Source organism: Solanum lycopersicum, chromosome 8 (assembly GCF_036512215.1).
Source record: "Solanum lycopersicum chromosome 8, SLM_r2.1".
Classification (NCBI taxonomy): Eukaryota; Viridiplantae; Streptophyta; class Magnoliopsida; order Solanales; family Solanaceae; genus Solanum; species Solanum lycopersicum.
The window spans coordinates 61,518,249-61,534,211 of NC_090807.1; the positions used below are offsets into that span (position 1 = coordinate 61,518,249).

General features: G+C 32.5%; 2 protein-coding genes and 1 pseudogene across 2 annotated transcripts; all 3 read left to right on the forward strand.

Annotated features, from left to right (window-relative positions):
* The first annotated feature begins 2,938 nt into the window (after positions 1 to 2,938).
* On the forward strand, positions 2,939 to 8,590 carry LOC101255616 (long-chain-alcohol oxidase FAO4A-like). Its single transcript, XM_004245973.5, has 3 exons — positions 2,939 to 3,345; positions 4,119 to 4,388; positions 6,650 to 8,590. The coding sequence occupies exons 1-3, from the start codon at positions 3,103 to 3,105 to the stop codon at positions 8,465 to 8,467; spliced, it is 2,331 nt and encodes a 776-aa protein (XP_004246021.1). The 5' UTR covers positions 2,939 to 3,102; the 3' UTR covers positions 8,468 to 8,590.
* A 1,446-nt stretch (positions 8,591 to 10,036) lies between these two features.
* On the forward strand, positions 10,037 to 12,427 carry LOC101246750 (long-chain-alcohol oxidase FAO4A-like; annotated as a pseudogene).
* A 398-nt stretch (positions 12,428 to 12,825) lies between these two features.
* LOC101255324 (uncharacterized) lies at positions 12,826 to 15,865 on the forward strand. Its single transcript, XM_004245972.5, has 5 exons — positions 12,826 to 13,297; positions 13,378 to 13,455; positions 14,185 to 14,266; positions 14,509 to 14,651; positions 15,449 to 15,865. The coding sequence occupies exons 1-5, from the start codon at positions 13,007 to 13,009 to the stop codon at positions 15,656 to 15,658; spliced, it is 804 nt and encodes a 267-aa protein (XP_004246020.1). The 5' UTR covers positions 12,826 to 13,006; the 3' UTR covers positions 15,659 to 15,865.
* Positions 15,866 to 15,963: the final 98 nt, after the last annotated feature.

Genomic DNA, 15,963 nt, shown 5'->3' on the forward strand with positions numbered 1-15,963 from the left:
GTCTCTTTCGTGAATTAGACATGTCTATTGTCTTGCCTATTGTTGTACATAGTGACAACATTGCTGCTATTCAGATTGCCTCCAATCCTGTTTTCCATGAGAGGACTAAACATATTGACATTGATTGTCATTTTATTAGAGAAAAGATTCAAAGAGGTTACATATCCATTCAACATTTGGCTACTGCTGAACAACATGCTGATGTATTTACTAAAGGGCTTGGTCGATTGCAGCATGAGTATTTGGTTTCCAAGCTCGGAATGAAGAACATCTTCATATCTCCTAGCTTGAAGGGGGGTATTGAGGAACATGATAAGAAGTTGAGCTAGTTAGTTAGTTAAAGCTCAATTAATTAGTTGACTTCAATTAGTTAGTTAACTAGTTAGTTTGTTAGTTGTTAATTGTTTGTTAGCCAGCTGTCATTTTCTCATTGGAACATTAACTTTGTTAGTTAGATATGATTGTATATATACAAGTAGTTTGTACATTGTGGAGGTAGAATACAAAATTGTAAAAGGGATGAAGGAAGATCTCTCTCAATAACATTCTTCTTTCTTCTTCTTCTTTCTTCTTTCTTCTTCTTCTTTTTCTTCTTCAATCTTCACTGTCGATTGGCCAGCATCAACAAATTAATACCACGATCGTTTAATTTTTTCAATTATGTAATATATTTTCTTCGCTATTTACTTTTAAAATGAGGAAAAAAAAAGATCATGATACCTTATGATATTTAAAAATAACCTATCTAATATATATATATATATATATATATATATATATATATATATATATATATATATATATATATATATATATATATATATATATATAAAACTTATTTTCAATAATAAATTTCAAAAAAATAATTCTCGTCTTTTCTTTGTTAAATGTGGTGTAGAGGCCAAAGAGTACTATTTGTGCAGCTCACATTAGTCAAACTTCAAAGGCATTGATATTGCAAGTAGTTAGGAATAGTAATTATGCATGAAATTAATTCGGTTACTGAACTCTCTCCTTTCGTCTCAATTTATTTGATACGATTTATTATTATTATTATATTAAAAAAAGTATATTATTCCTATCATTACAATTAGTTTAACTTTTTTTTCTCTCTTAGTAAAATAATTTTACTTTTACTTTAACTTTTTAAAGATAAAGAGAATCCGTATTTACAAGAATGTTACTCATCGATGTATGACTCGATCAAGAGTACCTGGCCACAAAAATATATAAAACTTATTTTAGACAATAAATTTTAAAATTCATTATTTTTTATTTAAACTATATGTTAAATCAAATGATTTTATCAAAAAAATAAAATAATATTACATAAATTGAGACGAAAAATATTTTAACGATAAAAACTCTTGTATATATTAAAAATTTAAATCATGTGGGGTGCATAATAAAAAGTATTGGCTCCTACTATCATTTAATTATCAATGATGTCCGATCCGTAAAAATAATGTGTGAGTTTTGATATTGAACATAAATTTTCTCTGAAAAACATTTTATTTGTCTAGTCCACTGTAATAAAAATGATCATTAGCGACAATTAATTAATTGTTGCTAAATATGTATTTTTAGCAGCAATTGTCACTCTTTGTGTATGTCCCTAAAGCCTTTAGCGATATTGGTTCTAATGACTCTTAATTAATGCCGATAAAGACTTGAACACTTTTTATTAATTTTAATATTTAATGTCGCTAAAAGTTATTTTTGTTGTGGTGGTCTTCTATAGAAAGGAACTTGAGTTGCATTTGACCTAATATTTGTAGACGACAAAATTTTAAAATTTGCTGCATACATTACTTTCAAACATATATATATATATATATATATATATATATTAGTGTATACATTTTATACAAGTGATTTTCAAAGATGAATAGCATTTGATAGACCTCTTAACAATTATAAAGACATTTTTTAATTATGGACTTTTATGAATAACAACTTGATGAGTTTATGCATTGAATGATTTACTCCCACCACAACAATAGTCTCCTTCGCAGGGCTCTTTGTGTTATAAGTTAGTTTGAATTTTCACTAAGGATCTGCTTGGTTATTAGTTAGAGTTATGCAATATTAATATGCAGGTATTAGTTATATAAATAATAATTATGTAGATATTAGTTATATATTTATTATTTATGCAGGTATTAATTATGAAGATATTAGTTATGCAAATATTGATTATATAGGTATTAATTATATAAATTAGTCATGTAAATATTATATATGCAGAAGTTATAATACATAAAAAATTACTTATTGATTATTTAATTTATTGCAAATTATTATATATATTTTTTGAAAAAAAGGAAAGTACAAAACGATGCACACAAATAATAAAACGCAACAGTTCTAGGTGGGGGTGAGTTACAGAAATAGAATAAAGTTCTTTTTGAAAAAAAAAGAAGGAAACTCCTTAGTCCTTAATCTTGTAAAATTAATATACATTATTATTTACAAACAAATAATTAAGTAAACAAAATAAGGTTAAATATGTAATTTTATTATTTTAATTCATGTATGACTAATATTTCATAACTTATTTCATCTTTTACCCCGCATAAAATTATACATAGATTTTTTCATAAGTTATGTCAGTATTAACTATGTAGAATTACAAAAATACAACCAAACAACATAGAAAATTAATACATGAATAACTTTATACAACATTTGGAGACACGCCAACCAAACATTGTATAAAATTTGTACATGAATATTTTTTTATTCTATTTACAAATCAAACATGATATAACTTGTAACTTCGCCCTTATCCAGTAACCAAACGACGCCTAAGAAATTTAAAGTCAAAAAAAATTTAAATATATGAATTAGTTGAAGAGAGTTCGACATCTACTATACATAGGTATAAAAAAAAAAAGATAACCATATATAAATAGAGTATGATTTTCTGCCAAATAATGGAGTTTAATTTGAATCAACCCCTAACCATAAGCTAACTCTACTCATGGGGTTAGGGTAGGTACCCTCTAATTAATTTCCTTCTCCTATAAATAAGTACCTAATATAATCAAATGCAGTATATACAATATTATCACAAGAAAGAATTAAACAGAAGAAAAAGAAATGGATCAGAAAATGACACAAAATTGTTGTTTTTTGTCCAAAAGCAGTAGGAGTGTAATTGAGTACTTGGGGGCACTTTCCTCTAACCAATTGGACTCTCTTACTACTCTTTGTGACACTTTTGTACCTTCAATTCATGATGCTAATTCCTATGGTCATCAAGATCAAGGCAATATTGATGATGATGATTCTTACGCAAAGTTCCTCCAAACTTCAGCATCCATGAATGGAACTCCTCAACATGTAAGATTTTGTTATATATATACTTCTCATTTAAGTAGTACTTTTTCATCTTGAATTAAGAGGAGACAGAGTCAGAATTTGAATATGAGTTTTGAATTATAATAAGATAGCTACATGTGGTGTTTAGTAACTGAACTTTGAATTTCATTTCTATACATATTTAGTGAATTTCTCAAAGTAATTTAAAGTAAAGTTATTGAGTTCAGTCGAACATATGGAGAGACAAAAATGCTATAGCTCCACCCCGGAATTTAGAAGCAGAGCTAGCATTTGAATATTATGAATTCTAAATTCTAATAAGATAGCGACATATGGTGTTATACTGAATTTTTATTTTCATTTTCATACAAATTTAGTGAATTTTTTAAAAAGTAATTTAGTCTAAAGTAATTGAATTCATCCGAATACACGCACAAAAATATGTAGCTCCACCCCTGGCTTTTCTATACATCATTGAAGTTCTAGTTCGAAAGGGAATAATATCAACCACTTGACGCCCCTCCAATACATTCGTTTTGATTATCTCATATCCCCTTTCTCCTCTTACCCTTCCGCCCTTATAACAACTATAGAATCTAAATCAATCTTTCAGGAGTAGTAATCCTTATGGTAAGACTCTTCGGCCTCTAAAAAAGGGACCAACTAATATGTAGTGAAAAATGATAAAAAAAAAAAAAAACAGTAAGAATTGAACTCACGCCATATCAAAAGTTTTATACGATCAGTACTACTAGATTATACTCAATATTAAATTCATTTAATTATTTTTCCAGATAGCATGGATGATAAACAATAGATTGCAACATCCAAAGATGAATTTGTGCAGATTAGCACTATGGCTATTATCAACAAGGATTGGAACATTTATACTTTGTGGTAAAGCAAGCTTGTCAACTCAATTTCCATATTTACAGACATTTTCTAACATTTCTCCAAAGAAAAGAGAAGAAAGTGTCAAATCATGGGCAACAAGTTGTTTCAAACTCCTAAGAATTCTTTTTTTTGCTGCTAAAATTCTGGTTCTCCTTGTATTCTACACTCAGGTATTTTACTACGATATTTAATTCTTTTTTCTTTGTCGTGATTATCATGTGTCGCTTTGCGAATCCGACTAGCTGTATTCACCGGATCCCGTTGTTTCAAGGGGGTGCACCACGGTTAGTTTCACGGGGCCCCGAAGGCACAAACGATTTGTAAGCCTCCGTGGCCTTGCTGGGGTTTGAACTGGCGACCTGAAGGACTTTGTCCTCAGGCCTTTACCAGCCGAGCTGACCCTCAGGGTTACTATGATAATATTTAATTCACGTACACTAAATTAGTATATATTTAATTTACGTACACTCCCAACCATTATTAATGGGACAAAAAATTTGAAATGTATTCGAACTTTGACTGAAATTGTTATAACAATCTCGAACTTTAGAAATAATTTTTTACCCCATACACTATTTAATAGTGTGTTTTATTGCATCATTATAAATAGTAATTTGTCCATGTAACACATATATTCCTTTAAAATACACTATTAAAATAGTTCAAGTGGATAATAGGTCATATTCAAAATTTAAAATTGTTACAATAATTTTGATGAAAGTTTAAATATATTTCGAGTACTTTTTCGTAAATGCCCCCCTTCTGTTTTCGTCTATCAGCATTTCTTTTGGCTGCAAATATTTAATTTCTCATAATATTCACCTGTCATCTTAAATTGCATTTACTTTTCATCTGCTTTCTAACAGAAAAATTCGTACATAATATAAATATATAGCCTGGGCCTGCGTGCAATTTACTTGTCCTCGTTGGACGATTTTTAAAGAAATTATAAATAAAAAAATATTGTTGCAAGTTTTATATACTTTAATGACTATTTTTATTAATATACTTCCTCGTCCTCTAATTCAAAAAAATTGATATTTTAGATTTGAAAATATACATTAAAAGTTCATTTACTCCTAAAAAAAGTGCCTTGATCTTATGTTCTTAATTATGATAATTTTTTTCAAAATTACTGAAAAAAGAAGAGAGATATCTTTTAAATTTTATAAACAACAATTATTTTTTTATTACTTTAGAAGCTAAACATAAAATAATTTTTGAGTGGGAGAGAGTTCATTTTAATATTATTGATAAATAAATATTTTCATCATTTATTATTAATACATAGTTCCAACTTCCCTACTAAATATTAATATCTTATACAAACTTTGAATTTTTGTATTAGATATTTAATGTGAATATCTAATACAAACTTGAATTTTTGTGGGTGCATAATACTAGTGGGCAAACATATCGTAGCTCATTTATGTAGCACACTTGACACAGTACATTCCAATTGGTAATTTTATTCCAAAGAAGTTCATGATGCCGACATGATATTTTTTTCTTAAAAAGATTTATTCACAATATTTGTTTTTAATTTTCATTCTAGAGGAATAATAATGTCATATTACATTTGATGAATAAAGTTATGTGGAAAGCTTAAATATTAGGAGTAATATGAAGTTATTTCATGTTCTTCTCAAAGGTGATTAGACAGGACAAGACTCAACTTCATATTATCGATGACATGATTTTAGAAAAAAAGAGTGGAGATCGTGTATTAAAATTTAGATAAAATATTAGTAATATTTATCAAGGACATGACTTTAGAAAAAAAGAAATAGAGATCGTGTGTTAAGATTTAGATAGAATATTAGTAGGGATAGAATGTCGTCTTACCTTGCGAAAGATTTATGCTAGTTAGTGTCTATTGTGTACTACCCGCACCTTTGTAATTCTTGTCTAGGCTGTTTATTGTGTTTCTATTACACTATTTTGTTGTTACCATTTCTTTCATCATTGTTTTCTGGTTATTGTAATTGTTTTTGATGCATTCTGGACACAGCCTCTCTATCTTTACGAGGTCACTATATCAAAAAAGATTTATAGCAGTAATTAATTAATAACAATAAATTAATTGCCGCTAAATATATATTTTTAGCGATAATTAACACTCTTTGTATATATTTCTAAATCCTTTAGCGACACTGGATCTAATGACACTTAACAAATGTCGATAAAAACTTTAACACTCTTTATTAATGTGTCTATTTAGCTTCGCAAAAAAGTTGTTTTTGTTGTAATGGGTATGGATGAGGTCTGCATACTCTCTTCCCTTCCTAGACGGCTAGACTTCACTTAGTGAGATTTCAGTAGATATATTATTGTCGTAAAAGCCCATCTTATTAAAATGATTAATGTAATGTATATTTCCTTCATCTTTGTTCTTTCTTGAAAGTGAAACTGCTAATTTCTTTTAATTTAGGTGAATGATGAAAACAAGAATTCATCATGGAAAGCACTTGGCTACTCTGGACCTGATCCAGATTTCAAGAAGCAAAAACAAGAAAACATGAACTCAAAAAAAAAGGATGATCAACCATTTGGACCACTTCATGAAGGAATCATAAGTCTAAAAAATTCACAGAAAATAATATTCCATAGGCTACAAGAACTAGGATTTTCTGTATCAAAACCGCATAATTTCAACAACGCGAGGAGAAGTACAGAGTGCCCTGCATTCATAATTGAATGTGATGCTGTGGTGGTTGGTTCAGGTTCTGGTGGTGGAGTTATAGCTGGTATTCTTGCAAATGCTGGACACAAAGTAATTGTCCTAGAAAAAGGAAGTTATCTTGCAAGAAGTAATCTTTCACTTCTTGAAGGGCCTTCAATGGATCAAATGTACCTTGGAAGTGGACTACTAATAACTCAGGACATGGATGTTATGCTACTTGCTGGATCAACTGTTGGTGGTGGCTCGACGGTTAATTGGTCAGCTTCGATTCAAACTCCACGACATGTGCTAAAAGAATGGTCCGAAAGCTACAATCTTCGGTTGTTTGAAAGTGAACTCTACAAGGAGGCTATGGAGATTGTGTGTGAAAAAATGGGAGTTCAGTCAGAAATTGAAGATGAAGGGTTTCAAAACATGATTTTGAGAAAAGGGTGTCAAGAGTTGGGGTATCCAGTGGAAACAATCCCTACAAACGCGCCCTCGGATCATTATTGTGGATGGTGCAGCATGGGTTGCAAAGATGGGAAGAAAAAAGGCACATCTGAGACATGGTTAGTCGATTTGGTGAAATCAGGTAATGGCGCAATACTTCCTGAATGTGAAGCATTGGAAGTGATCCATGAAGAAAAGAATGGAAATTCAGGAAAAAGTAAAGCTATTGGAGTTGCATTTGCATTTCAAAATATTGAAGGGATGAGAGAAATTTGTATGGTGAAATCAACAGTCACAATAATAGCTTGTGGTGCTCTTAGCACTCCTTCATTGCTCATAAAGAGTGGCTTAAAGAATCCAAATATTGGCAGAAACTTACACCTCCATCCAGTCGTTATCGCATGGGGATACTTCCCAGATTCACCATCAAATTCTAATGAAACATGGCCGAAAGCAGAGAAGAAAAGTTACGAAGGAGGGATAATGACAGCCATGTCTAAAGTTGTGGCGAATTTCGAAGGATCAGGATATGGTGCAGTCATACAGACACCAGGATTGCACCCTGGAATGTTTTCAGCACTAATGCCATGGGTTTCAGGACTAGATTTCAAGATGAGGATGAGTAAATATTCAAGAACAGCATATATCTTCGCGTTGGCAAGGGACAAGGGATCAGGGGAAGCATTTTCACCATATTCAGTAAGTTACAAGTTGGATCAAACTGATGAAGAAAATCTAAAAGCAGGCCTAGAGAAGACATTAAGAATCTTGGCAGCTGCTGGTGCAGAAGAGATTGGAACTCAACAAGAAAAAGGGAGGAGTTTGAAGGTGAACGAAGCAAGTACGAAGGAGTTTGAGAGATTTGTGAGAGAAGAAAGTTCAATAGAAATTGGAAAACATTCAGTTCCTATATGTTCAGCACATCAAATGGGAAGTTGTAGAATGGGAACTGATCCAAAAACTTCAGTGGTTAATTCCAAAGGAGAAACATGGGAAGTAGAAGGTTTATTTCTTGGTGATTCAAGTGTGTGTCCAACAGCTATTGGAGTAAATCCAATGGTCACAATTCAGGCCATTTCTTATTGCACTGCACAATCTGTGCTCCAACTTCTCAAGAATCAAAAGTTGGGGTGATATATTGTTTATGTTTATTTATGTTTGTGTAATATCTCCACCTTTAACTTATGTGTAGATGTTGAACTCCCTTTGGCTAGTTCAACATCAACACTCCTACTTTGGTAAACATTCTTTCTGCTACCCCTTGTGCCTAATTCTTTTTCTAATATGATAACTGTAATGAAAAATCTAGCTTTAAGTTCTTGAACATAATTTCTAGTATCATGATTTAAAACATAATAAGCCATGAAAATAAATTTTAAAATTATGGATAAAACAGGAAGAATATGAGAATTCATGATTAGCTAAACATTTATAAACTTTCATAGATAATGCCTGTTTACTGGATTTAATCGAAACAATCATTAGTTGTTCCAATACATTTCTACAAACACCTTATAGGCAATGTTAATTGTGAGAAAAGAACTTTATTAAAGACGTATCGTAACTCACCTCAATATATATCTTCTTCCAAGAAAACATAAGATCCAACAATCGTTTAAATACTTGAAATCTACGTCAAGTTTAATCACGTTACATCAACAATCATAATTATTTTTCGAGGTCTGACTCTTAATTATTCAGAACTTAATCATAAAGTGCATTTGTTATTCTTATTTTACAATCACTTAATGAATTTGATTAAGATCTATAACAAAGTTTCTATTTCGTTATAATGATGTATATTAAGAAATTTCATAAATATGACCGTTCATATCAACTCTATTCACTTTCACCCACCATCCATAACCATCATTTTAGTTGTAACTACCACTATGTCAATTACTATCACCTACAATCCACAACTATCATCCTTAACTCAACTACAACCACATTAATTATCATCATCATTAACCATTATTTACAAATATCACCATCAACTATTATTAAATTCGCCATCAGTAATTAACACCATATATTGATCATTATTATATATCTTTAACTGCAATCAATATTCACCATCGTTATCAGGTATTAATATCATTCCACTATTCAGAGGCGGACCCACAGTCATCCGTATCTGTTGACTTCGAAAAATTATGTATATATACGTATATCTATAGACCTTGAGATAGACAAATATATTTTATTAGGCACCCAAAGGGAGAATGAATGCAACGTAAAATTTAAAATCACCACTTCACCTTAGACACTTTATCTATTAGTATCATCTAATTTTTTTTTATAGATGAATATTGTAGTGTTGTATATCATATAAATTAATATTTGAATCATACTTTAACTAAGCGCATTATTATTGGTGATGCACCCATATCTTTAAATCTTGAATTCGCCTGTGCCGCTGCTAATTATATGTTGTCACCAACAACAACTAAAGTTAATCACTATGTCAACAACTATATAGTAAGATACTGCCTATAACCACCATAACCTATTTGAATTCAAATATAGTAGTTAGTTTTAAATTCAATTGTCGTAGCTCATTCTTTGTAACAAAAGGATTACTCTTCCTTTAGAATAGGTATTAGATTAGGACTCTTATACTTCCGTTAATATGTACAATATCTATAAATACAATACAATACGGCAGAACAACTATCTGCTCTTAATTTCTCAAAAGCTTCTCGTACTTATTCTTAATAGTTATCACCATCATCAATTGTCATTATTATTTTTAAACAAGGGCATACTTGCTCAATTTCAAATACTGTAAAGACATGTAGATTCTTTCTGTAAAATAATTAACGTTATACTTAGGTCTGTACCAAACTAATCTATATGACAACTTTGAAAGACAGAAGTTTTTGTAGCCAATCTAATGCTATCGTGTTTCTTGTTTAGTCCGTTCAAATTAATTCCCTTTTTTTCTTATTTAGTTATAACCCAGTCCTCCAATCACAAATCTAGAAATGTTTGGCTTGTGTTATTAAAATACATTAATTAAAAAAATGGGGTATTAGGTTCGTGTTTCGGTATTCTTCCGTATATATTAATTTTTGATATTGAGTACAATTGATAATACAAGACAAGAAAACTATCAAAATACGATCATGATTTTGGTGTTGAACGTGTCGATCACATTATCCATCATTTAGAAAGACGTTTTTTCTCATACGTGCATAAAATCTTCTATACAAGTTGAAATTCCAGATTTCAAGAAGCAAAAACAAGAAAACATGAACACTAAGAAAAAGGATGATCAACCATTTGGACCACTTCATGAAGAAATCACAAGTCTAAAAAATTCACAGAAATTAATATTCCATAGGCTTCAAGAACTAGGATTTTCTGTATCAAAACTGCATAATTTCAACAACGCGAGGAGAAGCACAGAGTGCCCTGCTTTCACAGTAGAATGTGATGCTGTGGTGGTTGGTTCAGGTTCTGGTGGTGGAGTTATAGCTGGTATTCTTGCAAACGCTGGACACAAAGTAGTTGTCCTAGAAAAAGGAAGTTATCTTGCAAGAAGTAATCTTTCACTTCTTGAAGGGCCTTCAATGGATCAAATGTACCTTGGAAGTGGACTACTAATAACTCAGGACATGGATATCATGATACTTGCTGGATCAACTGTTGGAGGTGGCTCGACGGTTAACTGGTCAGCCTCGATTCAAACTCCACGACATGTACTAAAAGAATGATCCGAAAGTTACAATCTTGAACTGTTTGAAAGTGAACTATACAAGGAGGCTATGAAGATTGTGTGTGAAAAAATGGGAGTTCAGTCTGAAATTGAAGATGAAGGGTTTCAAAACATGATTTTGAGAAAAGGGTGTCAAGAGTTAGGGTATCCAGTGTAAAGGAATGCGCCCTCCAATCATTATTGTGGATGGTGCAGCATGGGTTGCAAAAATGGGAAGAAAAAAGGCACAGCTGAGACATGGTTAGTCGATTTGGTGAAATCAGGCAACGGTGCAATACTTCCTGAATGTGAAGCATTGGAAGTGATCCATGAAGAAAAGAATGACAATTCACTAAAACACAAAGCCATTGGAGTTACTTTTGCATTTCAAAATATTGAAGGGATGAGAGAAATTTGTATGGTGAAATCAAAAGTCACAATAGTAGCTTGTGGTGCTCTTACCACTCCTTCATTGCTCAAGAAGAGTGGCTTAAAGAATCCAAATATTGGCAGAAACCTGCACCTCCATCCAGTCATTTTTCGCCTGGGGATGCTTTCCAGATTCACCATCAAAATCCAATGACATATGGCCAGAGGCAGAGAAGAAAAGTTATGAAGGAGGAATAATGACAGCAATGTCTAAAGTCGTGGCAAATTTCGAAGGATCAGGATATGGTGCAGTCATACAGACAGCAGGATTGCACCCTGGAATGTTTTCTGCACTAATGACATGGGTTTCAGGCCAAGATATCAAGATGAGGATGAGCAAATATTCAAGAACAGCGTATATATTAGCAGCGTTGGCAAGGGACATTGGATCAGGGAAAGCATTTTCACCATATTCAATATCTTACAAGTTGGATCAACTCGATGAAGAAAAATTGAAAGCAGGCCTAGAGAAGACACTAAGAATCTTGGCAGCTGCTGGTGCAGAAGAGATTGGAACTCAACAAGAAAAAGGGAGGAGTTTGAAGGTGAACGAAGCAAGTTCGAAGGAGTTTGAGAGGTTTGTGAAAGAAGAAAGTTCAATAGAAATTGGAAAACATTCAGTTCCTATATGTTCAGCACATCAAATGGGAAGGTGTAGAATGGGAACTGATCCAACAAATTCAGTGGTTAATTCTAATGGAGAAACATGGGAAGTAGAAGGTTTATTTCTTGGTGATTCAAGTGTGTGTCCAACAGCTATTGGAGTGAATCCAATGGTCACAATTCAGGATATTTCTTACTGCACTGCACAATCTGTGCTACAACTTCTTAAGAATCAAAAGTTAGGGTAAAACAACACTCCTACAAAGGAAATCATGAAGAATTGTTTGTTGAATGTATTATCTCTCCCTTGAACTTATGAGTTGAAGGATAGAGTAAGTTATTGGGATATATACTATAATCAAGAATTTAGATATAACATTAATTATAATATTTATAAAAAAACATTTGTAATATGTATACTATTAAGCATGAGTTGTAGATATAATACTTATTATAAAAAGTTGATTATTTAATTTTAATAAAGTTATAAATAGATCATATATTAGTTGATTCATCCTTTACTTGTATAACAGATATTTTAATTTGATCCAGGATTGGATCAAAGTCAGGACTTGGATCCCTAGTAGGGTTGTGTTGGGATCGTAGTTGTATTCTAAGCCGAAGCTCACGAGTCAGGGTCAGGTCGGATCTCGAGTCAGGGTCATCTAGGCTGGGGTCCAAGTTTTGATTGGGTCAGGATCGAGTCTCGGGTCAGGAGCAAAACTTTAATAAGAACATCAAAAGTTTGACAAATTTTATAATTGTTGGAAGTTACATGTGTTGCTTTTAGCATAATGAAAATGACTTTGAGCTTACATGTGTGGCTAATACTCTTCCACTTATAATGAAAATCAGAAGAAGAAAAAAGACAAAAGAGTAAGTCCAATACTATACTACTCCTATCTTGTATAAAAGATATTTATGTAACTTTAACTTTATTCATGCACAATTTCTCTATGTATTTTTGTTCTTCCACCATGAAACCTTGCACTAGAGGTTTATCTACAAATGTTAAAGCTCCAATCTTGTTTTTGAAGAACTCAAAATCAGCTTCATTTGTGAAATGGGCACCTCTCTTTAAGTGTTCTCCAGTTGTTGCTTTATCTACTGCTCGTTGTAGTCATTCTACAGTTCATGCTCCATCATCACCAGTTATTCAATCGGATTCTAATTCAACTGTGCTTCATATTCCTGAAGAAAAATTTGAAGGGGTAGAGAAAACCCTAGAAAAGGTGACATCTTTTTTGCCCTTTAATTTGAAAATTTTCACTTTTTGTGATTTTCTTGAAATTCTTGGGTTGATTTCTTGCAGGTGATTTATAGCTGTCGGTTTTTCGCGATTCTTGCAGTTTGGGGTTCCTTGATTGGATCTTTTCTTTGTTTTATAAAGGTTTAGTCTTTAACCCTTTTGTATTTTGATTATTCTTTTTACTTTGATTATGCACTGGTGTTGAGTTTCATTTCTTGTTGTTAAGTTAAAAGGATGATGAGCATCCCGGTGCAATAGCTCTCGTGCATCTAGGGAAGGGTTGGATCATAAGGGTCTAACTGTACGCAGTCTTATTCTGCAATTCTCCAGGAGGTGTTACCACAATTCGAACCCATGACCTCCTCGTCATATAACAATAACTTTATTAGTAATGTCAAGGCTCCCTTTCAAGTTGTTAAGTTTTACCACAACTTGACCTATGAACTCGTGGTCATATAATAGTAACTTTACCAGTAACGCCTAGGCCCCCCTTCAAGTTGTTAAGTTTAATAGAACTCATAATTTAGCTAGAGAGTCCTTTATCTGGATTGCTGGAGTGAATTAGACTGAACTTGTGGTGTTGTCTATCCCTTTTGTTTTTACATGTTTTTTGAACTTTATCTGATGTATGAGACATTCATACATCTCCCTGCTACTACTGTTTCCAATTTTATGTCTGCCACTGCAAGCCTGTGCTGATAAAAAGAAGAGTATGTAATTCAGTGGTTGTTAAGTACAATATTTCTGGATTAATGTCAAAAGCCTCTAGACTTTGATATTTGTCTATGATAAAATATAACCTTCTAATGGTATATTTATGTCCAGAACATACTAGTAAATGATTAGACTAACTTGTTTCTCCATAAACAGGGTTGTTCATGTGTGATTGCATCATTCCAAGGGTACTTTGCAAGCCGAGCTAACGTTATTGTGCATCTTGTCGAAGCTATAGGTGTGTCATTAATTATTACTTGTGTTCCTTCTCGTAAATGTAGTCTATTTATCTTCCTTTTGATCTGATGATTACAATATTGCAGAGTAGCTCCCGATGCACGGTATAGTTTTATGCTGTCTTCCTCCTTGAATATTCATCCTTTGCTCTAATATGTTTTATGATTTCTATCATACCACAATCTTTTAGTTTCAATTTTACTAGTGTAAGAAGTTCTTGACGATGTATTATATTTCCTCTAGATATATACCTGTTAGGAACAGTGATGTTAGTCTTCGGTATGGGTCTCTATGAGCTCTTCATCAGCAATCTTGACAAAGGAAAATCAATGTCAGGGGAGACAACTCCATATAGATCAAATCTCTTCGGCATGTTCACTCTAAAGGTTAGTTTCAGTAATTTGGGAAGTGTTTTTATGAGCTATCTATTTGTGTCAATACTGAGTAGCATATGCACAACTCAGTTTTCTGGTTTTATATGTTGTAGTTGCTCTGAAATTTCTTGCTCTGTGTCGATGCAATTCATTGAGTTACCTACTTTTCAATGATTCTCATGCTATGTTGTTAGTTCTCTTCAAAAGTCTTTATGTCAAATCCTCTATGAGTACTGTGATTTTGGAGTATCTGACACAGGTACAGCAACATTTTGTAGAGTCTGAGCAACATAGATCTCATGCACTTATTAGTACTTGTTTTTATGATCACCAATGTCTAGCTCCTCCAAGTTAAACAGAAAAATCTTCGAAGGAATGAACTCAAGTAGTAGTTATAAATGATGAAAAAGTAAATAGAAAGCATAATACATAAGCACATACTCGAACATGGTCTCAGATGGCAAGTAAGCACTCTAACTTTGAGAGTGCACATCTAGACACTTCAAACTTGGTCATCTAACAACTAAATACTTCAACTCATCCTCACTTCGTCTCAAACAAACTCGACCTGACGTGACACATAAACTTTGGAGGTGTCTAGACGATCGTCATGTAAGTTTCAATGTATAGCAGAAACGAATTGAGATGTCTAGATATGCATACTCAAAGTTGGAATGCTTACTTGCCAGTTGAGTGCTTAAATAAAAACTGAGAGATTTCCATCAAGTAGTCCATTTGGTTCTTTCTTGCTTGAATGATTCTCTCCACACAATGTGACTCTTGCTTTCTACATGTTACTAAATTGCCAGGAACGACCGAGATGGTTGGAAATAACTACTGTGAGCGGGCTAAAAACCAAAATCGGTCATGTTATCGTGATGCTTCTTCTCATAGGTTTGTTTGACAAGAGCAAGAAGGCTGTTATACATTCACCATTTGATCTACTTTGCTTTGCAGCTTCTGTGCTTCTTTGCTCTTGCTGCCTCTATCTGCTTTCAAGACTCACTGATGAGAACTAAGCATTTTATAGATAGCTTGCAGTCTACATTTCCTAATGGAATGCTATGGTATGTTTTACATGTACATATTTCTATGTAAAAAGGGGCAGCCCCGTGCACTACTGCTATGCACAGAGAGTCTGCAGAAGGATCGGGCCACAAGGGTCTATTGTTCCTTTGTATATTACACAAAATGCAACGTATAATATAAACATCTTTTGTGTCAAACGTGGAGCTCTCTTTTATTATCTTCGTGGTATAACTTATCGCGAGATTTATAACATTTAGCTTTTCTACAATAAAAAGTGTTAAAATATCACAATTAG

What these genes read in the sequence shown, in the direction of transcription:
- LOC101255616 (XM_004245973.5), top strand. Translation starts at nt 3,103, where the DNA reads ATGGATCAGAAAATGACACAAAATTGTTGTTTTTTGTCCAAAAGCAGT. An exon ending in TGAATGGAACTCCTCAACAT is followed by an intron (nt 3,346 to 4,118) that starts GTAAGATTTTGT and finishes TTATTTTTCCAG; the next exon opens with ATAGCATGGATGATAAACAA. An exon ending in TCCTTGTATTCTACACTCAG is followed by an intron (nt 4,389 to 6,649) that starts GTATTTTACTAC and finishes CTTTTAATTTAG; the next exon opens with GTGAATGATGAAAACAAGAA.
- LOC101255324 (XM_004245972.5), top strand. Translation starts at nt 13,007, where the DNA reads ATGCACAATTTCTCTATGTATTTTTGTTCTTCCACCATGAAACCTTGC. An exon ending in CTTTTCTTTGTTTTATAAAG is followed by an intron (nt 13,456 to 14,184) that starts GTTTAGTCTTTA and finishes CTCCATAAACAG; the next exon opens with GGTTGTTCATGTGTGATTGC. An exon ending in TCGGCATGTTCACTCTAAAG is followed by an intron (nt 14,652 to 15,448) that starts GTTAGTTTCAGT and finishes CTAAATTGCCAG; the next exon opens with GAACGACCGAGATGGTTGGA.